Here is a 26740-nt window from a genome sequence, read left to right as displayed (position 1 = left end):
TGCAGAATATAATACAAGGTGCATACAAGTGTCAAAATTCAATAAAAAAAATGCACAGAAAACAATAAAAAGTACTCTAAAATATTGTGTATACTTTGGGTTATGATAAAAATCTAAATATTTTATATCTAAAATATTTTGGGTTATGATTGAAAATTATTCTCTGAAATCTTCTCTTTCCAATGATATATAACACATTATAGGTAGTAGAATATATCTCATTTAAAAAATTATTTGTTTTTTGAACATCTGCACTCAACTTACCGTGTACCGGTAGCTTTCTAGCATATTAGAGTGTTTTATGTTTTTGCGATTTCCCGAATACTAGGTTTTTAACTTTTGATGTCAAATATCTCTGGATCCGTAGATGATAGAAGGTTTAAATTTTTACAGTAGTTGTAGATAGATTGTATCAAGTTCCTGGTAAAGTTTTATTGAAAATGTACAAAAACAATTAAAATAAAAAATAAAATCTAAACTTTTTTGGGTTTTTTGTAAAAGTATTTTAATTTTTAAATAAATGTTAACAATAAAAACAATACATCTAGTTTCAAAATAAAAAATAAATTAGGTCTCTAAGTGGTTTGGTTACAGAGATATATGATTCTTATATACCTAGAGTGTCACGAATGGCCAACTGGTATGCTGACAGTTTGGATTTTTTTAATGAATTTTTAATGTAAGTTTGTGAGCCTGTTAAAGCAAATTGTGATATAAATTTAGCAATATTGTAATAACGTGTAACTAATGATTTTGTATTGCTGTTACAAAATCTCGTGAACCTAATTCATTAATTTGGTGATGTCAATATACGAACGAAACGATTGAATCCGACATTACTGAAAATATCAGGGTGCAGATGGGACCCCTGTCGCGCAATTCGCAGCAAATAAAACAGTCGTATGTTTTTAGGCTTCATTTTATTTCGGTTATACATACGCATTTTCAAGGTTCACGAGGTTTTGCACCAACTATACCTGTTAGTTTCATAATTCAATGTTGTATTGTTTTATTATTTTAACTTTAACTTTATTTTTCTAAGCACTTTTTAGATTAGACTAGATTGTTTTTATATTAAGATTTTATTATTTGACTAATTCTATTGAGGTTATTAAACTGTAAATTGTTCTAAAAGTGGGCAAGGCCCGTTAATAAATAAATAAATTATAAAAATCTGCAAAAAACTCATTTTCCAATTTTTGTGGGTTATGAGGTATTAGAACGACACAGACGATATTTAACCTTCCGCCGGTAACGTGAATTCTTGTAACATAGTTGGTAACGTCGGTCTACGGCACCGACTTTTTTAATAATGAATATCTTAGGTTGTGATTTTGTGTTAATATTTTGATGTGGCTAAATGTTTAATATAACTATATTTAAATAACAATATAGTAAGAAATGATCAATATTTATTTATATTCGGGAAAAAAATGCACATTAAAAAAAAGTGGCTTCTTTTAGATACTAACATAATTGACAAACAATTTACAAAAACATGTCCAGTTTTTGAATACAAAATATCAACAAGCATATCGAGTTGAAAGGTCACATTCAAGGGTTGAAATGTCACAAAAAAAAATAAAATTATTCAACAAATGTCCAACACAAACAGAAATTATTGTCCGTTTGTTTCCTCATATTTTTATACACACCACTGCACCGCACTGTACGGTTCTGATTCGAAATTAGCAACAATTTCGTCAAAAAGTTGTTGCAACCTGATTTGTTCACTTTCATAATCAATATTCATATACAACTCCTAAAATTAACATCTATTATTTAAACTGACTATGGACCAAAAACGACAAAAACTTACCATTAAGTATAACATAAATGGTAACCTCGGTCTCTCACACCGTCAGGTCAAATAACATATGAACTATCCACACTTGGCCACAGATTTTTCAAGACTAAATAGTGCGATGAGAATTTGAAAGCTACCTGGTCGCGGGACAAAAAAAAATACGCATTTGAGTTTTACCGCGAAAAATTCGCTACGTCGGTGTCAGGGACCGTACGTTACCACTCGAAGGTTAATAAATATTAGTAATTTTATTGTGTATCATTTAATGACAATGACAAATCAACAAAACAGTCTAACCTAAGTACATAGTATAAATCTAAGTACATGTATAAACTATAACTATATTCCTACAACTACCACTATCAATTTTTTGGTTTACAGGTTTGTTCCAACTCAATACAAAACTGTTCTTGAATTGTTATGCGCATGCGAAATATCGAATAATTATGCACAGTAACACATTTTTCATTACTGTACATACATACTCGTAACCGTTCAAGGACGGTTTTTGTGACGGGTTGGAACAAACCTTACGAAAGATGGTGATTATCTTCCCTCCTTCCTTGACTATTGCTCTCTCATCCTGACCTCATTAAATTCGCTTCATGACCATTCCACCAGTATTGACAGTTCGTTGCTATAGGCCCAGGTTGACTCAGCCTGAATAAAATGAGCACCTTGGGTAAAACCAGGGGTAATAATAGGTGGTTGAAGGGTTGCACTGGCCCTGTTACCTTCTTTGTACAGTAAAACCTGCCATATCCGGATCAACGTGGCGACAGACCGATCCGGATATGAAAAAATCCGGATATCAATCAAGACCACTTCTTTTATAGTCTCTAAAACGTTTTCTCCTTCATACATTCCAGTAATCAACGCCGTCAATAACCTTCGTCGATAGACCTGTTTTATAGATTCTATAATACATTATTTCACCATCTTTTAGTTCTTTTGTGTCGAGATGAGACGGTGCGTTGTCCAACAGCAGGACTGCTTTTCTCGGTATATTTCGGTAGATGCGGACGGCAGAACCGTCCGGATATGGAGAGGTCCGGATATGACAGGTCCGGATATGGCAGGTTGTACTGTATATAGTAGACCCTAGATATAGCATACTACACTGCTATAATCCAAAAGCCGCATCAGCGGTATAAAACGGAAGACTAGATACTATTATATTTTAAACATCTACATTAAAAAAATATGGCAACACTGTTTGCAAAACTCAATACAGTAAGGTCTCTTGTTATGCGGATTATTTTAATGCGATTTGTATTTCATCCAAAAATTTATATTATTAACAAGTATTATAATAAATATTAACTATTCCCATTCAGATGTCAGTAATCTGGGGGTTAGCAGGAGATTCCACTTATTTATTTATTACGGAATGTCCCCATTTTTACAAATAACAAAAATAAAGTATCCTAGCCATAACACAAATACTAAACTAAGTATTAAATAATTAATAAATATTGTTAAACGAATGATTATAATTTAAGTAAATTAAATATCCTGAAAATATTATTAAAATGAAAATCTCTGACAATTAAAATCAAATGAAATGAAGACTCCAAGGTAAAGGTCACTCATCTTCGATTCCTTACATACTCAGTCAGGCAGTGCTTAAAACTTACAAATCTTGTATCCACCAGATCATAAGATTGACTAAAGTCATTTCCCAGTGTCTGAATCCTGTTAATTCGATAGAATTTGCCATAGTTGGTGTGATAGTGTTTTATAGAAAATACGGGCATGTCTCTAGGAATTCTAGTGCTACATCTAAAGTTGACAAGACTTAATAAATCAGAACAGTCGGTGGTATGATCAAGTAGTTTATAGAGAAAAATTAAATCACATTTAGTTCTGTAGTCTTCTAAGGAACTGATATTTAGCCTTGACCTTATTTCCACCGAAGACATGTTCTTTAAGTTTAATCTATAAGCAGAAATCCGGAGAAACTTATTTTGAATTTTTTCAAGGGTGTAAATATGGTTAAAATAGTATGGTGACCATACTATAGAAGCATAAGACAGGATGCTACGGACGAAAGTAAGATATAAAATTCCATATGTAGGTACGGAAAGATCTCGAGAGTTTCTTGTGATAAAACCTAGATTACGGTATGCTTTATTTGACAAATTATTAATGTGTCGAATAAATGACAAGGAACTGTCAAATAACATCCCCAAATCTTTTATTTCAGTCACTCTTGATAGAACGCTTGTATTAATGTGATAGTCAAACACAACATTTTTTTAGATTTGCTAAAGGATATAACAAAACACTTATCTTTTTTCAACTGGAGACAATTGGAAAGAGACCAATTGTATAGAGAAGTCAAGTCTTCCTGGATCCTTAGACAATCAGACAGATTTTAAACTTTGAAATATAGCTTAACCCATTTATGCCCACAACTATTTTTGTCAAATATATCAATGATATTCTCAAGAATGTAATAAAATACCCTAAAATGCATTGAAAAATTACTAAAAAAATTTTTCAAAAACTAATTTTTGAAAACATGCTGGGTCGTTAACGACCTGTTAGGCACATAGGGGTACAAAATAAAAATAATAACTTTTATGCAATAACATTTTATTTTACTTTATTTTTAAAACAATGAAGCAGGCATAGATTAATTATATTACTTAAGGCTTAAAACAGTTTGTGTGATAATATTTGAAAAATTTATCATGGGGTTGAATCACATTTATCGCATGCTTTTGTAGTTTCATTTGAACATACACGAAATCTCCTTCTTTGAGCACCAATAATAATTAGATGCTGTGTTGATGGGAATGGTGCAGGAATTATTGCTATATTTTGAGGTCCAGTAGAACGGATAGAATGACTTTCCATAGTTAGATAATAATGTACGAACTATATAATATGTTCTAAATTTTAAGTTGTCATTTTTAGATCCAAACTGTCGTGGTAGTGTCCAAGCATTAGTTACACAAACATCCATATCCATATTGAAAAGTAAGATTTTTTTCCACGCATTTGTATACTGTAGTTCGAAATGTTGTTGTCCATCAAGTCGACTCCGCCCATAAATTTGTTGTATTGCGAAATTACAAATGATTGATCTATTTGAATTTTTAGTTTTTCTTTTGGTGAATATCCGCTTGCTTTTTGGATTGGCTCCGTTCCATGCACATTAGATAACATGTTTATACAACAATTGTAGACTTAAACCGTATGTACCAATAAAAATAGTCGATTTTTTTGACCCAGAAGGCATCAAAACATGATTGTTGTGAAATTCTGACTTAACCAATTTATACAAAACATTAGAGATACATCATCCGATATAGCCTCACTATTTTCAATCTATTTCCTCCAGAATTTCTGCAATAGATAATGGTTTCTTACTAAAAAACATTTTCTCATTATGATATGTCATGTGCCCAACAGGTCGTTAACGACCAATCAAAATATAATATTATATTTATGACATTTACCAAATTATTTTCATACTAGTAATATTATAATGTGTTAATACAACTTATGTTTAACTATATAAAATGAATTTAAATAATAAAATGATTTATTTAAATGTACTTACACATGTTTGAATGAAGCCATGATGCTAACGTTATTCAAGTTCTATTCTGATGTACACTCTACGCACACTACGAGCGAAATAAACGGTTTTGCACTAAATAAATTACTTACTTGCATAGTCATGAATGAATTTGTAAACCGACATCGACTGGTAAATTCGACATATTTGCTTGGAACATATTTTTGTTAGTTGGGTCGTTAACGACCCGTTGGGCATAAATGGGTTAAGGTCATCGGCAAATAGCAAAAACTGACAAACTTTTATTACCTCAGAAATATCATTAATAAACAAGTTAAAGAGAAGAGGACCCCCATGTTAGCCTTGTGGGACCCCTGAACTGACCAAGATAGGAATCGAAAGTGAACCCTTTATAAAAACAAACTGAACTCTTTCATCAAGATAACTACTCAACCATGAAAGAAACCATTCAGGAAAACCAATACATCTTAATTTAAAGATAAGTAAAGAATGGATCACTGTATCAAAGGCCTTCGAGAAATCAGTATAAATGGAGTCCACTTGGTACCCATCTTCAAAAGCCCGGACAATGTAATCATGATATAAGACAAGATTCGTAGACATAGATTTACCCTGCCTAAATCCATGTTGCTCATTAATCAAGAGATTTCTACAGTGCCAAGTAAGATAGAGAGAGAGACAGACTTTATCGATACAATGTACCAAAAGGCCATCGACCAAAGTCTTTCAGCCACGCTGAAAAAGTTTGCGGATGGCAGATAACATAACAACAGGCCTATAATTTTTTATATTGTCCTTGTCACCGTTTTTAAATACCGGAGTTATATAACTGTCACGCCACTTACTAGGGAAGGTATGTAGTCTCAAAGATAAATTAAATAATACATGTAAAGGTTTAGATAAACTGTAGACACATCTTTTTAAAAATTGGAATGTTATCAGGGCCATAACTGGTGTTTTGGCCTCATTAAATTTATTTCATTCGAAGTACCTGGCCTATTTTCTTGCCCAGATATTGTACTAAATTTTTTGTTTTCTTTTTAATTACCTTTCGTTAGTACTAACTAGTCGTGGTTGTCAGTAAGTAAGAACAAATTGAATTGTTAAGTCGTTTCCTGTAGTTATCAAGTGTCGCCAAAAAACGCCGGTTTCAGTTATAGTAAAAAATAAATTAACCCTTTCTCCCTCCTTCCTTCACCTTACTAATAACTGAAGACTTCTCGACCTACCAGTTAAAATAAGGTAAGAATTTTTTTGTTATTATTTCCATACAGTCCGCTTTAAATTCGATTGCGTAATAGACCAGCATAGCCCAATCGCCACCCCATAAGTTTGGTCCTTCGAGCCGGATCGTCTTGAATCAATTTCGTTGTTGCTTTGCCGGTTCAAGATCTGATCTATCGTATTTTTCGCATTGGATAAATTTATTTAAAATTATAATTGTAATCGGTATAGTATATTTGTCGTGTTAAAATCTAATTAAATCGTAGTGTACCCTTTTTTTGTCGTGTATCGAAAAACCTTGTTCTTCGGTCGACTATAGTTGGAACATTGAATTCGTGTTTTTGCTTCTGAACCCATCGCTTAGTGAAATCGATTTTGATTAAGTAAATATATTTGATTTGGATATTTTGCAAACCTAAAAATAATTTGTTTGGATTTAGTTTAATAAAATTTTAGTAATTGTTGAAAAAATATATACACCTAACTACTATTCTTGACATATTTTGGGTTTTGTTCCATTTTATTTCTTCATCATTGATAATTTTTTGAAAGAATTTCAATATTTATTATTAAACATGCCTAAAAGTCAAAACGAACTAAAATTGGAGCGATTATGCTCTAAACGTGAAACTATCTTTCGTAGGGCTCAATTATGTTACGATGCCGGGTCGGCCTTAGAAAAAGATCCAGAAAATGCCTCAAAAATGCGTAACTTTGCAGTTAGATATAGTACTTTCGAAAAAACTCTATCAGAATATGAGGAAATTGTTCAAGATATCGTTATATTAAAACAAGAGATGGAGCCAGATGCTGGCGTCGCATACCATACGCATTTAGATGCATTTTATGATCTCTACTCCAATATTGAATATTTAGCTTCATTATTAATAAATAAACCTGCTGTTTTGAGTAATAATCCCAATAGTACTAATAATTCTACTATTAAAATGCCCAAATTTGAATTAGTTAAGTTTGATGGTGAAGATATATCTCTGTGGCCTGTTTTCTATGAAAATTTCAAACAATTTGTTCATAACAAAATAGAATATCCCAAGTCCGATAAGCTACAGTATTTGTTGAGTTGTATTTCCGGGAAAGCCTTGAAAAGCTGTAGCTCAATAGAACCCATTCCTAATAATTATGACATTATTTGGAATATGCTTGTTGAAAGATATAATGATAAAAAATATTTGTTTAATCTCTATATGGATCGAATTGTTAATTTTCGCGGTTTGCAATCTAATAATCCATCATATTTGGAAATATTTTTGGAAAAGTTTGATACTAATGTTTCTGCACTAAAACGATTAAATCTCGATAATTTAGATGATCATATTTTAACTTATTTAGCTATGTTAAAATTACCACAAGATACCATAGATTCATTTGATTTAATAAGAAATAATAATGATTTACCCGCTTATGATGATTTATTGAAATTTTTACGCCAACGTAGTAAATCTCTTATTAAAAATGATAGATCAAGGAATTCCAAAAATAATTTTTCGTTTCAAAAACCGAACAAATCGTTTCATTTGCAAGAACAGAATACGTATTCCTCCATAGATTGTGTTGTTTGTAAAAAAGGCCCACATTTAATTAAAGACTGTAAGCACTTTTTAGGGCTACCATTTGAATCCAGATTTAAATTAGTGAAGGAAAATAATTTATGTTTAAATTGTTTTTCTTCAAAGCATCGAGTATCCAATTGTCCGTCAAAATTTTCTTGTGTTGTGTGCAAAGCTAGGCACCATTCCAAGTTGCATAAGCCAAATACTACTCGGCCTAATGAGAATGTTCCATTTCCCTCCACTAGTACTGAGCCTACCTCTGGTTCTTCTGATAATCCTTCTAGTTTACATGTCCGCCATTCTAAAAATATCCCAAATGAATCAGAATCGAGTTCTGTTAGTCTGTTTGGGACAATAATGGTTAAAGTTGTTGATAAATGGGGTAGTGCTCACAAGGTTAGATTTTTGTTAGATAGTGGTTCTTCTGCTAATTTTCTTACTTTTGATTGTTCCCGAAAATTAGGCCTAAGTTATTCGAAATTAAATTTGACAGTTTCTGGTATAGGAGGATCAACCACCCCGATAGTAGGTAAAACCAACATTGTTATCTTTTCCCATTTTGATAAAAAAATACAATATCCTATAGAAGTGTTGCTTATAGACACAATCTCTAATAAGTTGCCAGATCAACCAGTTGACAAAGACTGTATTAACAGTATAGAACACTTGAAATTAGCTGACCCGAATTTCTTTTTTCCTGGCAAGATAGATGGTATTTTAGGCTTATCTGTCTTTTCAAATATCATTGGTTGTAATAGAGTGTCATGCGAAGATTCTCTATCAGCTATTGAGACTAGTTTAGGTTATGTAGTCATGGGCTCAGCTGCACCAAATTTTGAAAAAATCCACACATATTTGTCTTTCGTCTGTAACCCTTTGTTGAATTTAGATTCCTTGGTCGAAAGAATGTATGAATTAGAGGATTTGCCCACTGTTACTAATAGTTCATCAGAAGATGAAATTTGTGAAAATTTATTTTTAGAAAATGTATGTAGAGATGCAGATGGTAGATACAAAGTTTCATTGCCGTTCCAAAATGATCCTAATGTACTGGGTGATTCTTTTGTTCTTGCTAAAAATAGATTGTTGTCCTTAGAAAATCGCCTAGCACCAAACCCAAAACTTAGAAAACTTTACTGTGATATCTTTCAAGACTATTTAGACCAAAATCACATGAGTTTAGTTCCCATTCAAACCATTGATTCGTTGTCGTATTATATTCCCCATCATTGTGTTTTTAAATCAGATAGCCCTTCCACTCCTTGTAGAATAGTCTTTGATGCCTCTATGAAAACTAGTAAAGGACCGTCATTAAATGAAATTCTTTATAAAGGTCCAAAATTACAAAATAATCCTACCACAATATTGTTGAATTTTCGTCTTTTTCCAATCGCAATTGTCGCTGATTTGAAACAAATGTATAGGCAGGTTAAAGTGGTTGAATCTCATTGTTCGTTTCAAAGAGTTTTGTGGAGATTTGATACCAATGATCCTATTTCTATTTTCCAATTAAATACTTTAACTTTTGGAGTAAAAGCCTCACCATATCTTAGTCTCAGGGTAATAAAACAATTATGTAATGACGAATCTAAAAGTTTTCCTGATGCTATCATCCCAATTTTAAGAGATATGTATGTAGACGATTTTATTAGCAGTTTTCCAAATGTTTCTGAAGCTATAGTTACACACACTCAGTTAGTGAATTTGTTTCAAAAAGGTGGTTTTAAATTAACCAAATGGATGTCGAACTCGAACGATCTACTATCGACAATCCCCGAACCCCTTCAATTGGTCAAAACCAAACAATTTGATAAGTCAGTCTCCAAAGTGTTAGGATTGCAATGGGAAGAAAAATGTGACAATTTTAGTTTTGGGTTAGAAATACCCTCATCGACCCGTTGTACAAAAAGAAACATGCTCTCACTTGTTGCTCGTATGTTTGATCCCTTGGGATTCCTATCTCCTATAACCCTCTTGCTTAAAATTTGGATAAAGAAACTTTGGACTCTAAAGGTAGATTGGGATAGTACCGTACCAAAAGAAATCGAAATAGCATGGGAAAAGTTTCAAAATGAATTTCATGTCCTATACAAAATACAAATTCCACGCCATATAGCAGTTACACCTAATTCGTCGTTGTCTTTTGTAGGATTTTCAGACGCAAGTGCTGCTGGATACGCAGCCATTGTTTATTCCAGGGTTGTTAATTGTACAGGTCAAGTTAAAGTTACTTTACTGTACTCTCAATCTAAAGTATCTCCAATGTCTAAAATAACTCTTCCTCGATTAGAGCTTTGTGGAGCGCTTCTTCTCTCAAAGCTTCTTTCACATGCTATTGAAACTTATTCTCCTAGACATAATATTGATAAAATTTTTGCCTTAAGTGATTCCATGATTGTATTAAATTGGATAAAGTCCTCAGAGAAAAATCTCAAAATATTTGTTCAAAATAGAGTTGTTACAATTCATAAGATGGTTCCGTCAGAGTATTGGTTTTTTGTTCCTGGAAAGGAAAATGTTGTTGATTGCGCCTCTCGAGGTTTGTTTCCTTCTTCGTTAGTCAACCATTCCACATGGTTTACTGGTCCAAATTGGTTACTGTTGGAGCCAGAATATTGGCCTATTCAGTCTGTCAACGGACAGGAAATTATGATTTGTGATTCTGAATATAGATCACAAACCTTCTTTGGTAATGTCACTCGTGTAATTTCTCCGCTGTATACTCTTATTGAATATTTTTCCAGTTGGTCGAAACTTTTAAATTCCACAGTATACGTATTGAGATTTCTTAGAAAATTGTCTTTAAATAAACGGATATCTCTATTTGATTTAAAAATTGCAGAAATTGAATTAATTCGAGCTGTCCAGCAAAAGCATTTTTCTGAAGAATATAAAGCCCTTTCTCAAAATCTCGTTGTAAAATCTTCCATACGTCGTTTGAATCCATTTATTGAAAATGGAATAATTAGAGTAGGTGGACGTTTGTCCAACTCCCAATGTAGTTTTGAACAAAAACATCCGATTTTGTTGCCCAAAGCCGATCCTTTAACCATTTTGTTAATAGATTATTTCCATAAATTGCATTTACATGCTGGAGCGTATTTGTTGCAAAATCTTCTGAGAACAAATTATTGGATACTATCTAGTCGTCAGGCCATCAGAAATAGAATTTGGAGATGTAATCGTTGTTTTCGTCTTAATCCTAAACCTACCTATCCTATGATGGCTGACTTACCCGCCGTAAGAGTCAATCAGGCAAAAGCCTTTTTACACACTGGTGTAGATTATACTGGTGCGTTTTCCATTACTATAGGAAAATATCGTGGCGTAAAAACTCAAAAGGCTTACGTATGTTTGTTTGTTTGTCTAAGTACGAAAGCCATACATCTTGAATTAGCCTCGCTCTCTACAGATTGTTTCTTAGCCACTTTCAAAAGATTTTTATCTCGTCGTGGAAATTGTAAGGTTTTATATTCAGATAATGGCACAAATTTTGTGGGTGCCAAGAGAGTCCTCGATGAAATATATCAATTAACTACTTCAAAAACTTATAAAGATGCATTCCAACAGGAACTTAATAATACCAAAATTTCTTGGAAAATGAACGTACCTTATGGCAGTCACTTCGGTGGTATTTGGGAAAGCAATATAAAAAGTGTAAAACTTCATTTAAATAGAGTTGTGGGGAATCAAATCCTTACTTACGAAGAATTTTTAACTGTTCTGACACAAATCGAGTGTCTTTTGAATTCGCGTCCTCTTTGTGTTCAAAGTAACGACCCTGAAAATCCAGTCGCGCTGACTCCATCGCATTTTTTATGTACAGAACCTTTAGTGTCATTACCCTCGATGGATATTGATCTTGATAAAAATATGAGTACTTTGAAAAGATATAAATTATTAGATTGCATTGTTCAACATTATTGGAAAAGATGGCATTCAGAATATTTGTCTTCTATGCAGTCTCGTTTAAAATGGAACACTAACTCGAACCCTCCCAAAGAGGGAATGGTAGTTATAATAAAAAATGAAACTATCCCACCTTTACAGTGGCCTCTGGCAGTCATAGAGACTTTGTATCCTGGAAAAGATGGGATTGTTCGAATCGTAAAAGTGCGAACCAAGCACGGTAGTTACATGCGCCCAGTCGTTAAACTGTGTCCTCTACCCAGTCAATAAACTGGAGAGGATTTTTTTATTTTATTTGATAGTTAAAATTTTAGTTTAGGGTGATGGGTTCATGTGCAGACTTAGCATATTAAAATTAAATTAGTTTTCGTTGATTTTTCGTTTATTTTAAAAATAAACTCGGGGGGGCAGGATGTTTTGGCCTCATTAAATTTATTTCATTCGAAGTACCTGGCCTATTTTCTTGCCCAGATATTGTACTAAATTTTTTGTTTTCTTTTTAATTACCTTTCGTTAGTACTAACTAGTCGTGGTTGTCAGTAAGTAAGAACAAATTGAATTGTTAAGTCGTTTCCTGTAGTTATCAAGTGTCGCCAAAAAACGCCGGTTTCAGTTATAGTAAAAAATAAATTAACCCTTTCTCCCTCCTTCCTTCACCTTACTAATAACTGAAGACTTCTCGACCTACCAGTTAAAATAAGGTAAGAATTTTTTTGTTATTATTTCCATACAGTCCGCTTTAAATTCGATTGCGTAATAGACCAGCATAGCCCAATCGCCACCCCAACTGGGTTTATCCTTGAGACCATTTATAGACTCAAAGACTTCAGAAAGTGAGAATTGAATAAAAGTAATGTCAACTGAATTTTTTAATTTAAAATCGTAGTTACTTAAATTAACTTTGTCTGAGCAATAGACACTAGAGAAATGGCTCGCAAACAAGTTTGCTATTTCCTCACTTGATTCTGCTGACAAGTCATTAAAATGCATAACACTTGGAATTCCATGGCTTTTATTCGATGAGTTAACATGATTCTAAAATTGTTTTGAATCTGAGTGAATAGATTCCTCAATGTTGGAGATATAAGATCTATAGCATTGATTTGTTAATGTTTTGCATTGTGTTCTAAGATCTGAAAATAAGGTATAATCAGCAGCCGACTGAGTGTGTTTGAATCTAGTATGAGCAGTTTTTTTTTAAATAACAAGTTTTTTTAATTCTGGAGAAAACCAAGGAGGAAATTTTGAAGGTTTATATATTTTTCTCGGAACAAAAAGTGATATTGCCTCAGAGACTACTTCATAGAAATTATTTACTGAGATGTTAATATTTGCATCATCAAAAACAACATTCCAGTCAACAGAAGAAAATAATTATTTAGACCCACAAATTTGCATTACGATAGTCAAAATATGTAGTATAATAATCTAATTGTTTAACATTACCACTAAAACTAAGATCACAAGTAATTGCCACATGATGAAAATTATTGGGAAGCAAAGTGTCAACTGCTTCATAGACTGACAGTTTCTGAAAATCTTCAATACTGTGGAAAATGAGATCCAAAAATACTCCACGTTGATTTGGTATCATATTTGATTGCCTCAGGTTTAGGTAAGAGAAGCATTCGCATATTAGCTTTGCTGGATAGTTTTGTGGGCAGTCAACGAGCAAGCCCTCTTCATTTGAGTGAGCCCAAGAAGCCAGTGGCAAATTGTAGTCGCCAAATAAATATACAGGTACGTCTGGCCTATTGTTTCTAATAGTTTCAACTGCTGAGCAATGACCAAGGTAGATATCTTCTGATGAGTTCAGAGGAATGTATATGTATACTCCACCCAAGACAACTGATGCACATTCACAATCCACTTGAACAAACAGATGCTCAACATTATCAATGTCAGATTTGATTTGTTTAGCTTTAAAATGGTTTCGTAACAAAATTAAAACTCCTCCTCCACGCTGCTTAGTACTAGTTCTTAAGTTACGATCCAATCTGAAAACATGGTAGCCGGTGTTTAACAATTCATTATCCGAATAATCTTGATTTAGCCAAGTTTCTACTAGAATGATGACATCGTAGTTGCATTGAGAGATAGAGGTTCGAAATTCTAGACAAGTACATATTCCTCCAAGATTCTGATAATATATAGACATGGTGTTTATTGCGTTTGGTTTTTTGAAGGTTTTTTAGCAACTGTTGGAAGTCCATTTATAAATTTATTAGTTAAGTCAGATTCTCCCTTCTATTCACGAGCATGCAACTCTGCCAAAACAGTTTTAAACTGTTCCTGTTGAAGTTTCGTTCTATCATAGCCTATTTTTATGCCATCCTCAATGCGATTGCATGCGATTGTTTTTGGTTATAACTTTTAAAATGACTTTTAAAATGTAGCACTTCTTACATAATGTAGCATGTAACTATTACATCAATCTGAGTTTTGCGTTGAAAGGTATATCCTGTAATTGTTTTGGAATTAAAAAATGTTTAAGTGTTTAAATGTTGCTGATTAGTGATTTTCAGTTGCAGTATAATAAACAGCACATTTCGATTTCGGGATTGAAACATTTAAGTAAGTGTCGTAAGTTTTATGTTCCATTAGAAGAGGTGTTTGCAATCCAAATATCGTAAAACTATGTTTTTAATTTCTTTTTAAGATATTTTTTTCCCAATGGAGAAAAAAAAACATCAAAGAAAATCAATTTTTGGTGAACAAAAGTCCACCATTTTACAGGGTTGGAAAAAACCCGGGTTTTTTTTGGGTTTTTTAGGGTTTTTTCGGGGATTTTCATTTTTTATTTAGATTTGATATATAGTTTCTGCTCTATCAAAAGTTTTACAAAAAATTATGAATTTCACATAAATTTTTACAAAATTATTTTTACAAAAATAATAAAATAACAAAATATGCTTACAAAATAAAGCAACTTGACATAAATAAATACATTTGGCATCATTGGCCATCAGTGCGTCAGCACCTGCACTACGTCATTTGCCTCCACGCCAACAGCCGGATAATGGGGAATCACCGATATTTCTTCGGCGATTTATTTAGAGCACAAACCTCTTAATTTTGTCAATTTTAACTGTGCGATGCATTGATGAGTGCGTTTTGCCATGGCGTTCTGGAGTTGTGAAATTACATCATTCTGAAATTATGGCAAATAACAGTAGATGTGGAAGAAAATTAGATTTCAGTTGGGCAGACGTTAACAAAATTGAAACGGAAGGAAAGGTTAAAGCCGAATGTAAACATGTAAACACTTGCAGAAATGTGCGGTGCTAACTAAAAAAAGAGTGGCTGAACGAGCTGATGGGGACATCAATAGAATGAGTGAAATAGAAAGTTGTAGTAATGGTGGTGGTAGCAGCAGTTTTTTTGAAGAAAGTGCATCAACGAGTAGCTATTAAAAGAAAAAGACAGGCAGGTATGGTAAAATCATTAAATCATTAATTATACTATATTCTATATTTGAGAATTAATTACGTCAATTCAATAAATTCTCCGTAATTTAAATTTAGTAATTTAAAATTTTAAAATTTAACCAACGCTAACCAATTGTTATTTTTATTATTTCCTTCAATTTTGATATTGGATTCAATCTATAATATATGTATAGGGTAGTCTAACTATTTGGCAAAACTTCAAATATCTAAAATCAATAGAAAATGTCAAAATAACTAATAAGTATTAGTATACTTTGTCATATATCGAATTATCGAAATCATAAAGGGGCGTCAAAGTTTGTCAATTATTGCTGTAAAGTGTTTTCGCCGATTTTTATGTAACTTCCAGTGGCGTCGCAGAAAGTGAAAACATCATATTATGTTTATGCTACTGACTATGCCCAAACTAACCCAAACTTTGACAGGATATACAGATTGTATATTTGTATATCTATATATTTTCTACCCACCCTGTGTCTGATCTACTATAATAAGAAGAAATTTCAAGAAAAGTAAATTGCAAATTGTTTTAGGTATTGAAAGCTTTGTTGTGCAGACTTCCACAAGTGAAAAGCAGAAATTGGATATTAAAATAGCCAAATTTTTTTATGGCTGTAACATAGCATTCAATATTGTTGATAACAAATTATTCAAGGACATGATCTGCGCATTGAGACCTGGATATGATCCACCTAGCGGCAAGAAAGTATCAGGAGAGCTGTTAGATACAGTTTATAAGGAAATAGAAGAAACCCTGAAAAGTGAACTCAGTGCTGAAGACGTTAGCTTCACAATGATGCAGGATGGATGGTCCAGTATTAAGAATGACCCTATAATTGCTACGAGTATTCATACTGGCGAACTTAGTATATTGATTGATGCTGTCGAGCCTTCTGATGAAAAAAAAAACTGCTTTATATTGTTCTGAATTAGCTAAAAAAAATATTGAATATATTAAAGAAATTTATAATAAAGATGTTTTTGCTATATGTACCGATAATGAGGCAAAAATGGTCAATATGAAAGACATTTTGAAGGAAACTTATCCAAATTTACTAATATATGGGTGTTCCTCTCATTTAATGAATTTATTAGAAACATATGTTACACCCAAAACAGTTACCAAGCACATAATTGAGGTCCATAAATATTTTAGAAATAAACATTTACCACATGGGTGGCTTAAAGAAAAAAAAGGGTCTAATGCCTCAGCTACCCAATGAAACCCGTTGGAAATCACATGAAGCCTGTCTTGCAACATTTATAAGCAACTATCACATACATATATGTTGAAATTAGGACAGAGAAGGAGCAAGAATTTGATAAAAATATCTCCAAAATATTAGATAATGTCGCCATATATAGAGAGGCTCTGTATTTGCAAAAACAACTTGCCGTTATTGTGAAAGCTCTAGACAGATTCCAAAGCGATTCTGTAAACATTTCTGATGCAGTAGAAATACGGAAAGATGCCCTCGACCATGATTTGTTACAGTCATACAGACAAGAAATAAAAAAGAGATATGACTTTGCCATTCAACCATTTCACCTTTTTGCAAATACAGTGGAACCTCGATAACTCGGATTAATCGGGACCGCGGCCGATCCGGGTTATCGAAAATCCGGGTTAGCCGGAGAATATAGTAAAAATTAATAAATAACCTCCATTACAATTACAAAAATATGAAACACATATGCACAGTACACATCTAAATTACGTATAGTTGTATAGAGTGTAGAGTTTTGTTCATTTCTTGGTAAAAAACTCAGTCATACTGTAGAGATGTACCGACACCATAATATGGTACGTCTGGATCCTGCGTACAAAAAAAAATTGATAAATAGCAAGCTGAAAATTTGTTATTAGCTTAAGGGTGTCTAGTCGGACAAACATTAATATATGGGAACACTGGAACAGGGGAAGTTTTAACTGTGGAACAGGTTAAAAATTTGGAACGGTCAGACCACGAAAACGGCACATGTATTTTTTCCGACAGAACAGACTTAAACTCTCCGAACAGAGATTAAACTCTCATGCAAAAATCAGACTGCTATTTATCACCAAATTGGCGTTTTAATGAGTGGAACATGTAGAATATGTCAAATGACAGGAATTATGACAGGTGATAAATAGCAGTCTGATTTTTGCATGAGAGTTTAATCTCTGTTCGGAGAGTTTATGTCTGTTCTGTCGGACAAAACAAATGTGCCATTTTCGTGTTCTGACCGTTCCAAATTTTTGACCTGTTCCACAATTAAAACTGCCCCTGTTCCAGTGTTCTCATATATCAAAGTTTATCCGACTAGACACCCTTAAGCTATTAATAAATTTTTAGCTTGCTATTAATCAACTTTTTTTTCATACGCGGGATCCAGACCTATGGTAGCATAATATCATATTATGATGCTGCAATAAATTTATTTTAAAGATTCGTCTTTATCAATCCTACCTAATGTTTCTAGTTTCTTTTCCATTGTCACTGCAACATTTTTACGTTTTGTTACCATTACGTAGACAAAGCAAACACAATCTGAAGCACGATTACATTACAGAACGGAAGTGATTAATAGGCTGTACTACACACAATACAAGAATTTTTAAATAGTCACGTCTTTTTTAAACAATGCTAAGACAGTTTGACATAAATAAAGAAAAAGGAATACAGACAGGTGTCTGTTCTTTCCGATAAGCTGAGACGGTCGCTCTGGCTGCCGCTGTGTGCATGAATCATTTTTACTATTGTACTTATGTGTTCAAATTACACAAATACACATTATCTCTGAAATATTATTTGGCCTACATACATTTTTATTTGATAAAATTGTTAAATTGTTTATTTGTTAAATTTTTGTCTGATGAAAATCGGTCCGGGTTAGCCGGACTTCCGGGTTATCGGGGGCCGACTTATCGGGGTTCCACTGTACTATGGATCCCAAATACATGGGAAGACGACATACAGGGGAAGAAGAGGAAACAGTCGAACAATGGGTTGCAACGAATCTTTCTGATGAGTTTTGGCAGTGATGTTATCATTCAAGATTAAGGATACAGATATGTTCCCCGAACACTTTTCAAAGAAGAACTTGTCAAAAAATTCTCAACAAAGAAGTGGAAGCTGATATCAATAAAAAATAAAAAACAAATAAAATACCAGATGTATTTTGTATTTATATGTTATCTTTGTTCTCATGTCCAGCTTCATCTGCATCTATTGAGCGGATTTTTTCTTCATATGGATTAATATGGACTAAGCTTCTCAACAGATTAGGTGCCGATAGAGCTGCAAACTTGGTAAAAATGTATAATCATTTAAGAACCGAGTCCTCGTCCTCGACCGAGTCTAACGAATAACGAATGGGAATTGGGAATGTGACAAAAATACAGATTCTGATTTTCCTGATAACTAATATGCTTTGCTGATGCTTTGTTTAACAAGAAACTTGTTTATTTTTTTATTTGTCTATATACCATGTTTAAAATAAGTGTTTTATTAGTTTAGTTTCAGTTTCTCTCGTTTTGTATTCACCTACTACTTACTTCATGGTATTTATGCTAGTTTTTGTTTTTATTCAGAAATAAATATATGTATATGACGTTCATTCAACTGAAAATTTGCTATTTTTGAAAAAACCCAATAATATGGGTTTTATCAATTGAAAAAACCCACTGGGTTTTATAAGATGGGGAAATTCTATGCCAACCCTGCCATTTTATGTGATTTTAGAAAATTACAGAACGTAGCCCCACTTTTTCAATACAAGTAAAGTCTTTTTATGCGATTTTTTGTATGGGCTTTTCTGTAGAACCTATCCACTGCATAAAACGAGACCTTACTGTATACCAATACCACAGAGGTAGGTTAGGCTAGTTGCCCTAATCTGATTATTAGCCCACCTAATGTACCATGTACCTCGTTATAAGCGAAACCTCGCAATACCCATGTTCATTAGAGAGAGAGTACTGTACTTAGCTTACCCGAGTTATTTTCTGGTTCATTTTTGAAGATTTCCAGATCTATGAATCTGGTAGGCTGGCTCTCTGTATCTTTTTGGTTATATTCAACAAGCTCTTCCTTAATTTCAACTTTAAATTCCATAGCTTATATAAACTGAAACGTTCCGAAACTGCAAAGTCTGCAAGTGCAAACAAAACTACAACTGCAAGCTGCAAGTACAAAGTACATACAATACAAGCCACTACTTATATACCTCCTACTTATATACACCTTATCTATGATACAAGCTAGGTACACAAATTACAATTACACGCTAAATATAAAATCATTTATCATTCCAAAAGGGTCAAAAACGATAATGGTCCAAAAATGCAAAAATGTCAAAATATTTTATTGTGACAACATTCCATTCAACATGACAACTTTGTTTTTGGTCTTTGTGCACTAAGCTGAGCAGGCAAGGATAGCTAAAAAATTACTAAACTCGGCATTGAACAAGCCGAATGAGAAGCGACGCGCGCGGCGCGACGCTCAAAATTGAACCGGTTCAACCATGATACTATAAATAAAGTATTTATAGTATCATGTAAGTATTTATAGTATATATAATGTTATTTATACTATCATGGGTTCAACTAAGCGATCGCTTAAGCCACCAATGTATGTACAATCGGGCCATTTGGACCGGGGCCGCCGCACAGTGTTCAAAATTGGTCAAAACGTGATCGAAACTAAATTTGTTTAAACTTTATCTCGCTGGAAACTTAGAATATTTGAGGTATTATACCGTATAACGAGTATATATAATAGGGGTCGTTTTATAGTTTTCATCCCTTCATTAGGGGGTATTTTACTTAAAAAATATCGTTATACAGGGTGTTTCATTAAGAATGTCCAATCTTTGAGTTGTAGATTAGAGACCTCAAGCCTCAAAATATTAGGATTTAACCTAAATCACTAAATAAAATATGGCTCCTTACAGAGTGTTTTATTTAAAAATTTAAAAACTATTTTTGCTCAGTGGTTTAAAACTTTTCCACGTAACCTTTTCATACTTGGCAAAAAGTGTAGGTACGGTACACCCTATAAAATTATGTTAAACAAACGTTTCTGGTTCTGGCTATTACCAGAGGCGTACGACAGGGGGCAGTGTAATAATTATTAATTATTAATTCAGACAAATGCGCGCGGCGCTCGATGCAAACTTATGCGCATGTACTCAGTTGCGCAGTTTATTGTCTTATATATTTTTTTATTCTTTACATTGTAGTCTTTCATATAGTGAAGGATTTAATTTGGCACAAGATGGCACAATAAACGTAATACGCTGTCAAACATTAATTTTATCAAAAATTGGATAGGTTTTTAGACAGCCGATCAAAATCAAAATCACCTTTCAGTGCTATGCTATTTTAATCTTGAAAGTAACTACTTTTATCTCAAATAATTACTTTTATACTAGCTATCCACATAAATGAAGTAATAATTAAAGTAAAAGGCAGCCTCTGAGGATTTAAATTTGATATATAAAATTATATTGAATTTTGTACTTCATTAATACATCTGGCCCTACATAACAAACATAAAAAATTAATTTTTGCTGAGAAGTTGCATCATGAGTAGTACAAACAAACCCCTTAATTTCGGCATTCTCAGATTTATTTTTTTTTTGTACTTACGATCACGTTTCCTTCAATTTTGAACACTGTGCGCCGGGCCGGGCCTTGTTAGCACAAGAATCTACAGGTCGAGCAAGTCACGTAAATTTCACGATTGCGAGCCACGCTTCACGCAACCGTGTTTGCGTACTTGTGTTTCGAGTTGCGTGGTCGTGCGGAGTTATATTTACCAATTCGCGCAATCGTACTTGAGACGCTGTGTCAGGTGAGGTGTTTGAAAATTTGTGTAACTTGATTCTGTGGTGTGAAGGTGGTTAAACTTTTGTTTTATTTTTTTTTTCGCAGAAAATTTTTAGATGAAGTAATTGTATGATGAAGATAACACAGAAAATACAAGAGGGCAGCATACTTTGCAAAACAACTGTTACAATTTGAAATCAACAAGTTGTTGTCTTGCAGGTAAAAAAAGTGACTTTTTAAAAAAATTATATCTTGGAAACTAAAAATTATTTTTATTTATAATTGAAACATGTAAAAGTATAGTACTCTCAAAAAAATTTCAGCCAAAAATATTCATTTTTGTAGAGTTGACTGCAATTTTTCGACAACAGCCCTTTTTTGCGGTGAGCAGCATAACAAGTCCAGTCTCATCTGAAATCAAAGTTTCTTGTAGTTTATACCTCTGGCTAGTGAATGAACAAAGGATTTTTTATTAGATGAGGTCATTTTTGTTTTATAAAAAAACTACTTTAAAAATGAGAAAAATTGGGGTCAAAAATGTGTTTAAACTTATGTAAAATCTTCAAATTTCATTTTTTTTAATTCCTTCGTTCATATTCTAGCCAGAGGTATAAACTACAAGAAACTTTTTGATTTCAGATGAGACTGGACTTAGTTATGCTGCCAACGCAAAAAAAACTTAAACTCTACAAAAATGAATATTTTTGGCTGAAACTTTTTTTGAGACTACCTTAAGTACTATACTTTTACATGTTCCAATTATAAATAAAAATAAATTTTAGTTTTCGAGATATAATTTTTTAAAAAGTCACTTTTTTTACCCACAAGACCTATGTAACCCCTTAAAAAAATGTTTCGAAGAATATGTTTGATGGCCAAGATGCTTACATATATTTAGAAGGAAAGTTCCTGATTTCTGTAGTATAATACATACTACCAAAGAGGAAGTAGCCCTAAGCGCCGGACTCCACTTGCGATTTGTAGTTGTGAAGATTGAACACATTCTTTCAAATAGAAGTCAATCCATGATTATTTAGTCACAAATGGATTGACTTGTATTTGAAACAATGTGTTCAATCTTCCTGATTACAAATCGCAAGTGGAGTGCGGCGGTAATAACACCAAAATATTCCATATAGGTCCATAGAAGGTACACAGACATTGAAAAATTCCTGGAATATCCCCGAAAACATGTTCCCTGAACATCCCAGGAAAATCCTGTGTCAGCATTTTAAACATTACCTGAATGTCTTATTGGAACATTCCATGAATGTCCACGAATGTTCTCTGGACATTCAAAATATATTTTGTAGACATTCCCTGGATGTACCAGAAATACAGTGATGAGCGCTCTAATAACCGGCAAAATAGCACAAAAGATGTATTAAGTAGTGATAGATAAAAAGACATGAAACTAGTTGAGCTGGGAAATTTAGCGATATTAACTTATACATTTAGATTGTATTGATTGTGTACCTTCAGACGAGTTTGGAAACTACCACTGTCACAGTGACAGTTTTAGTTGACATACTCCTCCGATATGTGTAAAGGTGGGATCAATATAACGTAAATTTAAAGGTTAATTTCGCTAAATTTCCCAGCTCGACTAGTTTCATTTCTTTTTATCTCACAACTAAATATGTTGCCCATATTTTGCCGGTTATTAGGGCACTCATCACTGTACATCCTTGCTGATGTGACAATACCTCCTATCTGTTTTTTCATGAGTTTTGTATGAGAGATGGAAAAACATGTTTTAAGGTCACCTCCTGTGTTCATATGTAAGTTTTGACTTGTTTTGTAGTTCATAGATAGTTTAATTTACTACAAAACAAGTCAAAAAATATCATATGAAAACAGGAGGTGACACTAAGACAAGTTTTTAGTCTCTCTTACAAAACTCGTGAAAAAAAAAACAGATAGGATGTATTATTACATCACTGACGATATGTGGCCATACCAAATAATACATCCTTGATAAATATAAACATTTTTATTGAACAAAATCTTTTCATACATTTTTTTAGTGCAATTTACTGATATTCCTAAATATTTCAAAAAAATGTGTCACATTTGCTTTGTAAACCTTTCTTTTGCCTTTCGTAGCCACATATTCCGTTTCCTTCCTGTTTTTTTGTAGACCACTTCTCTCAGCTGATTCTAAAAAAAAATAAAATAAATGGTAATTTTTCTATCCTTTACAATTAACAATCAGAAGAAATATTATTTACAGATAATGATATGCATAATAATAATAGGTTTGTTCTAGCATCAGTTTCAAACAGTTTGAAACCATCAGCGAATAGTGGACCAGCGCGAGTAGAGGGGATCGCACTGGTGACTGTATTATGTTCTTTTACTGACCAACTGTTTGCTGACGGTTTTTGACTAGTTTGACTGTTTGCTAGAATAAACCTAATAATACTGAATATTTTGTATTTTGACAATGACATCTGATGTGGAAGTCAAAACATTAATAAAATTATTTTTTCAAGTTAACTTTCACATGCGCGTCTTAAAATTGTACTTTTCATACTTATATCATAAATAACTATTAAAACTATCTTAAGAGGAAACAGTATCGATCAACAGGTAGCGAAAATGTGTTCCAAGATTGCGGCTGTAATTTTGAATATTTTTTCGAGATATTTGGCACACATATTCTTAATATAATAAAGAATGGCGGTACAGAGCCCAATTTGAAAAATATATTAATATGTGGAAATTACTCTGTAATTAAATACAATATAAAAAAACGAGCTTGTACCGCCATTAAGAAGAACAAAAAAATACACTTTCTTCAAATACAACTTTTTTATCGGATTTTGTGTTATTTTGGAACTACTAAAATTTTTTATTTCATTAGTAGTTCCAAAATTACACAAAATCTAGGCATCGGATAAAAAAGTTTATTTGAAGAAAGTGTATTTTTTTGTTCTTCTTAATGGCGGTACAGGCTCGTTTTTTAAATATTGTATAATTACAGAGTAATTTCCACATATTAATATATTTTTCAAATTGGGCTCTGTACCGCCACTCTTTATTATTTTACGAATACGTGTGCCAAATATCTCGAAAAAATATTCAAAATTACAGTGGCAATCTTGGAACACGTTTTGGCTACTTGTTAATCGCTACTGTATTAACTTAAAACATTGTAATTTGCTAAACCAGTATATTTTACTCTACTACTACTCTACTAGCTACCTCATTTTCCACTGTTTCTAAAGACTTGTTTACATGGGTAGAGTTTTGAGGAGAGTAGAGTAGCGGTAGTACTCTACCAAAAATGGCTTGATACCATTCACATGAGGAGAGTACAAGTATAGTACTGATGCTAGTATAGTGAAACCGATTTTTGTATTTTTAAACACTCTTGATTATAAGTGCACCTTAAATTCTTAATTTTTTGCTTAAGCTCGTTTACTCCAAAGCCCCCTTTGCCATTCTTTCGACGATTTCATCCTCCGCAGCTTGCTGCAAACTTTTATTTCTGTAGTATACACTACCTAAATTCCATAAACACTGGTATTCGCCGTATTATAGCTCTACAAGTTTTAAAGTTTCATCTTCGGTGAACTTCATTTTCACTATTTACACAAAACACAATTCCAGCCAGAATGACAGCGCCCCCATGTACTCTCCTACCTACTCTATTCTGTCATAATTGAGCATGTTCCATGGGTAGAGTGTGCAGCCGAGTAGACATTTTGGCAGTAGTGGTGGTCATAGAGTAGTTACTTTGCCATAGGTTGCTTGTCACTCTACTTTAACTCCAACTATACACTCTACCAGCTATTCTACTGTGCTGAGCATTTTTACAGGTAGAGTTACTCTACTCTATCAAGTACTTGCATCATTACTCTACCCGTGTAAACAAGTCTTAAATCTACTGAATGAAAATCTACTTAATCTTAATCTACTCTTAATGAAAAATGTCTAAAATCATTTACCCACCTAGTATTATTGTAGAATTTAAGACAGTCCAGTGCCTTATAAATAATTTCAATATGAATATTTTTTCCTTTAATTCTCCTTTGATACCACTCCATTTTAGATTTTGGGGAACTTATTTCATTGTTTTTATAGCCCATATTTATTGAAGGAACCCAATCTGGAGATTGTTATTATCGATTAAGTCGGCTGGTTTTCCTATTTTCCTATAAGATTAAAATGTTAACATCTTCAAAAATCGTTACTGTTGTAATTGTAACTTACCAGATATAAAATGATTACAGCAGACAGGACAGGAAAATTTTCATTTCGCTAGTAAAACCTGTATATTGTATTGCATTTAACCATTGTTGTCGCTCAGATACCTTATTTAGTTCAGTTTAAAAGTGAACTTTATCTTGACTTTATCACAATTACTTTGCATTTCACACTTCAAAACACAACACCAATGAAGCATATTATCTTTCTAAATTAATACTTCCAGAGAAAATGTTAAATTAATCTTTGTACAACACAAAATTACAAAGAAATACAACTAAAATTATCTAAAACTCATTAAGAACAGATAGAATAAGATTTATCTTTTACACCCAGTAGCCATATTGATTTAATTTTGACTATTTTGATTATTGAATCAGTAGAAACGATTATATTTAAATTTGGTAAATATAACTCCGCACGACCACGCAACTCGAAACACAAGTACGCAAACACGGTTGCGTGAAGCGTGGCTCGCAATCGTGAAATTTACGAGACTTGCTCGACCTGTAGATTCTTGTCTTGTTAGCTATCCGTGCCTGCCGTGCCTGCGTAACGTAAGTCACTAAAGACATAAAGACAAAAAAAAGGAATTTGACATTTAACCTGTCACCTAGCACCTAGGTGATCTGTGAGATTAACCTATTAAAATATTTTTACTTGAGTTTTTTTCTTAGTTTTTACGAATATCTTTTTGGAATGGTTTTATATTTATAAATACCAAATGGCATCTTCTGCCGGAGTGTATAAACGAATTTTATCGTTATTGGAAAAATGGCCAGTAGATAAAAATAAACTTGGTGGAAGGTATACATTATTTTTTTATTTATTGAATATGATTTTGAATCTATTTGCGTTTCAGAGATATTGGAGAACATTTGAGACATTACATAAACACATCATATAAAGAAAATAAGTTTGAAACAAACCATTCCTACTGGGACAAACAGTATTTAGCCATTCAAAGATTAGTAAATAATACCCACAAAAATAAATACAAAAGAACCCTGAATACTTCCGCAACAGGGCTAACAGCCGAACAGTGCAACATTGCTTTATCGAACGAATATCTAGACGAAGTTAATCAGAAAGAGCAATCATTTTTCCGTAAATTGATATCTATTAAACCAGACCCTTAATAAGTAGTAAATATTTTAACCCAAATATGTTAGCTAGATATTCAAAGATATTTAGAAATATTAG

General features: G+C 32.9%; 2 protein-coding genes across 4 annotated transcripts in view; one reads left to right on the top strand and one right to left on the bottom strand.

Moving 5' to 3' along the window:
* The window catches only part of LOC126880365 (zinc finger protein 235-like), a 60281-nt gene that overhangs the window by 29457 nt on the left and 4084 nt on the right, over positions 1 to 26740 (bottom strand). The window contains exon 1 of one of the 3 annotated variants that reach the window (XM_050644188.1): positions 21146 to 21318. The exons of 1 other annotated variant lie outside the window; for it this stretch is intronic. Coding sequence is in view for 1 of the 2 variants with exons in the window: in XM_050644186.1 (XP_050500143.1) it covers positions 19487 to 19607 (121 nt within the window). In the remaining variant the exon portion in view is untranslated. Of the gene's footprint in view, positions 1 to 19486; positions 20217 to 21145; positions 21319 to 26740 lie in introns of those variants that run through there. One more of the 3 variants, XM_050644186.1, reaches the window with a different exon arrangement.
* On the top strand, positions 26074 to 26734 carry LOC126880368 (uncharacterized). Its single transcript, XM_050644191.1, has 2 exons — positions 26074 to 26344; positions 26400 to 26734. Exons 1-2 carry the CDS (start codon positions 26262 to 26264, stop codon positions 26674 to 26676), a joined length of 360 nt encoding a protein of 119 aa, XP_050500148.1. The 5' UTR covers positions 26074 to 26261; the 3' UTR covers positions 26677 to 26734.

This window comes from Diabrotica virgifera, chromosome 2 (assembly GCF_917563875.1).
Source record: "Diabrotica virgifera virgifera chromosome 2, PGI_DIABVI_V3a".
Classification (NCBI taxonomy): Eukaryota; Metazoa; Arthropoda; class Insecta; order Coleoptera; family Chrysomelidae; genus Diabrotica; species Diabrotica virgifera.
The sequence above is the reverse complement of the archived record's forward strand: the minus strand, read 5'-3'. Positions and strand labels throughout refer to the sequence as shown.

Bases quoted from the DNA above. Each gene is read 5' to 3' on its own strand.
- LOC126880368 (XM_050644191.1), top strand. From the start codon at position 26,262: ATGGCATCTTCTGCCGGAGTGTATAAACGAATTTTATCGTTATTGGAA. The intron at 26,345-26,399 runs GTATACATTATT...TTTGCGTTTCAG, and splicing joins AAAAATAAACTTGGTGGAAG to AGATATTGGAGAACATTTGA.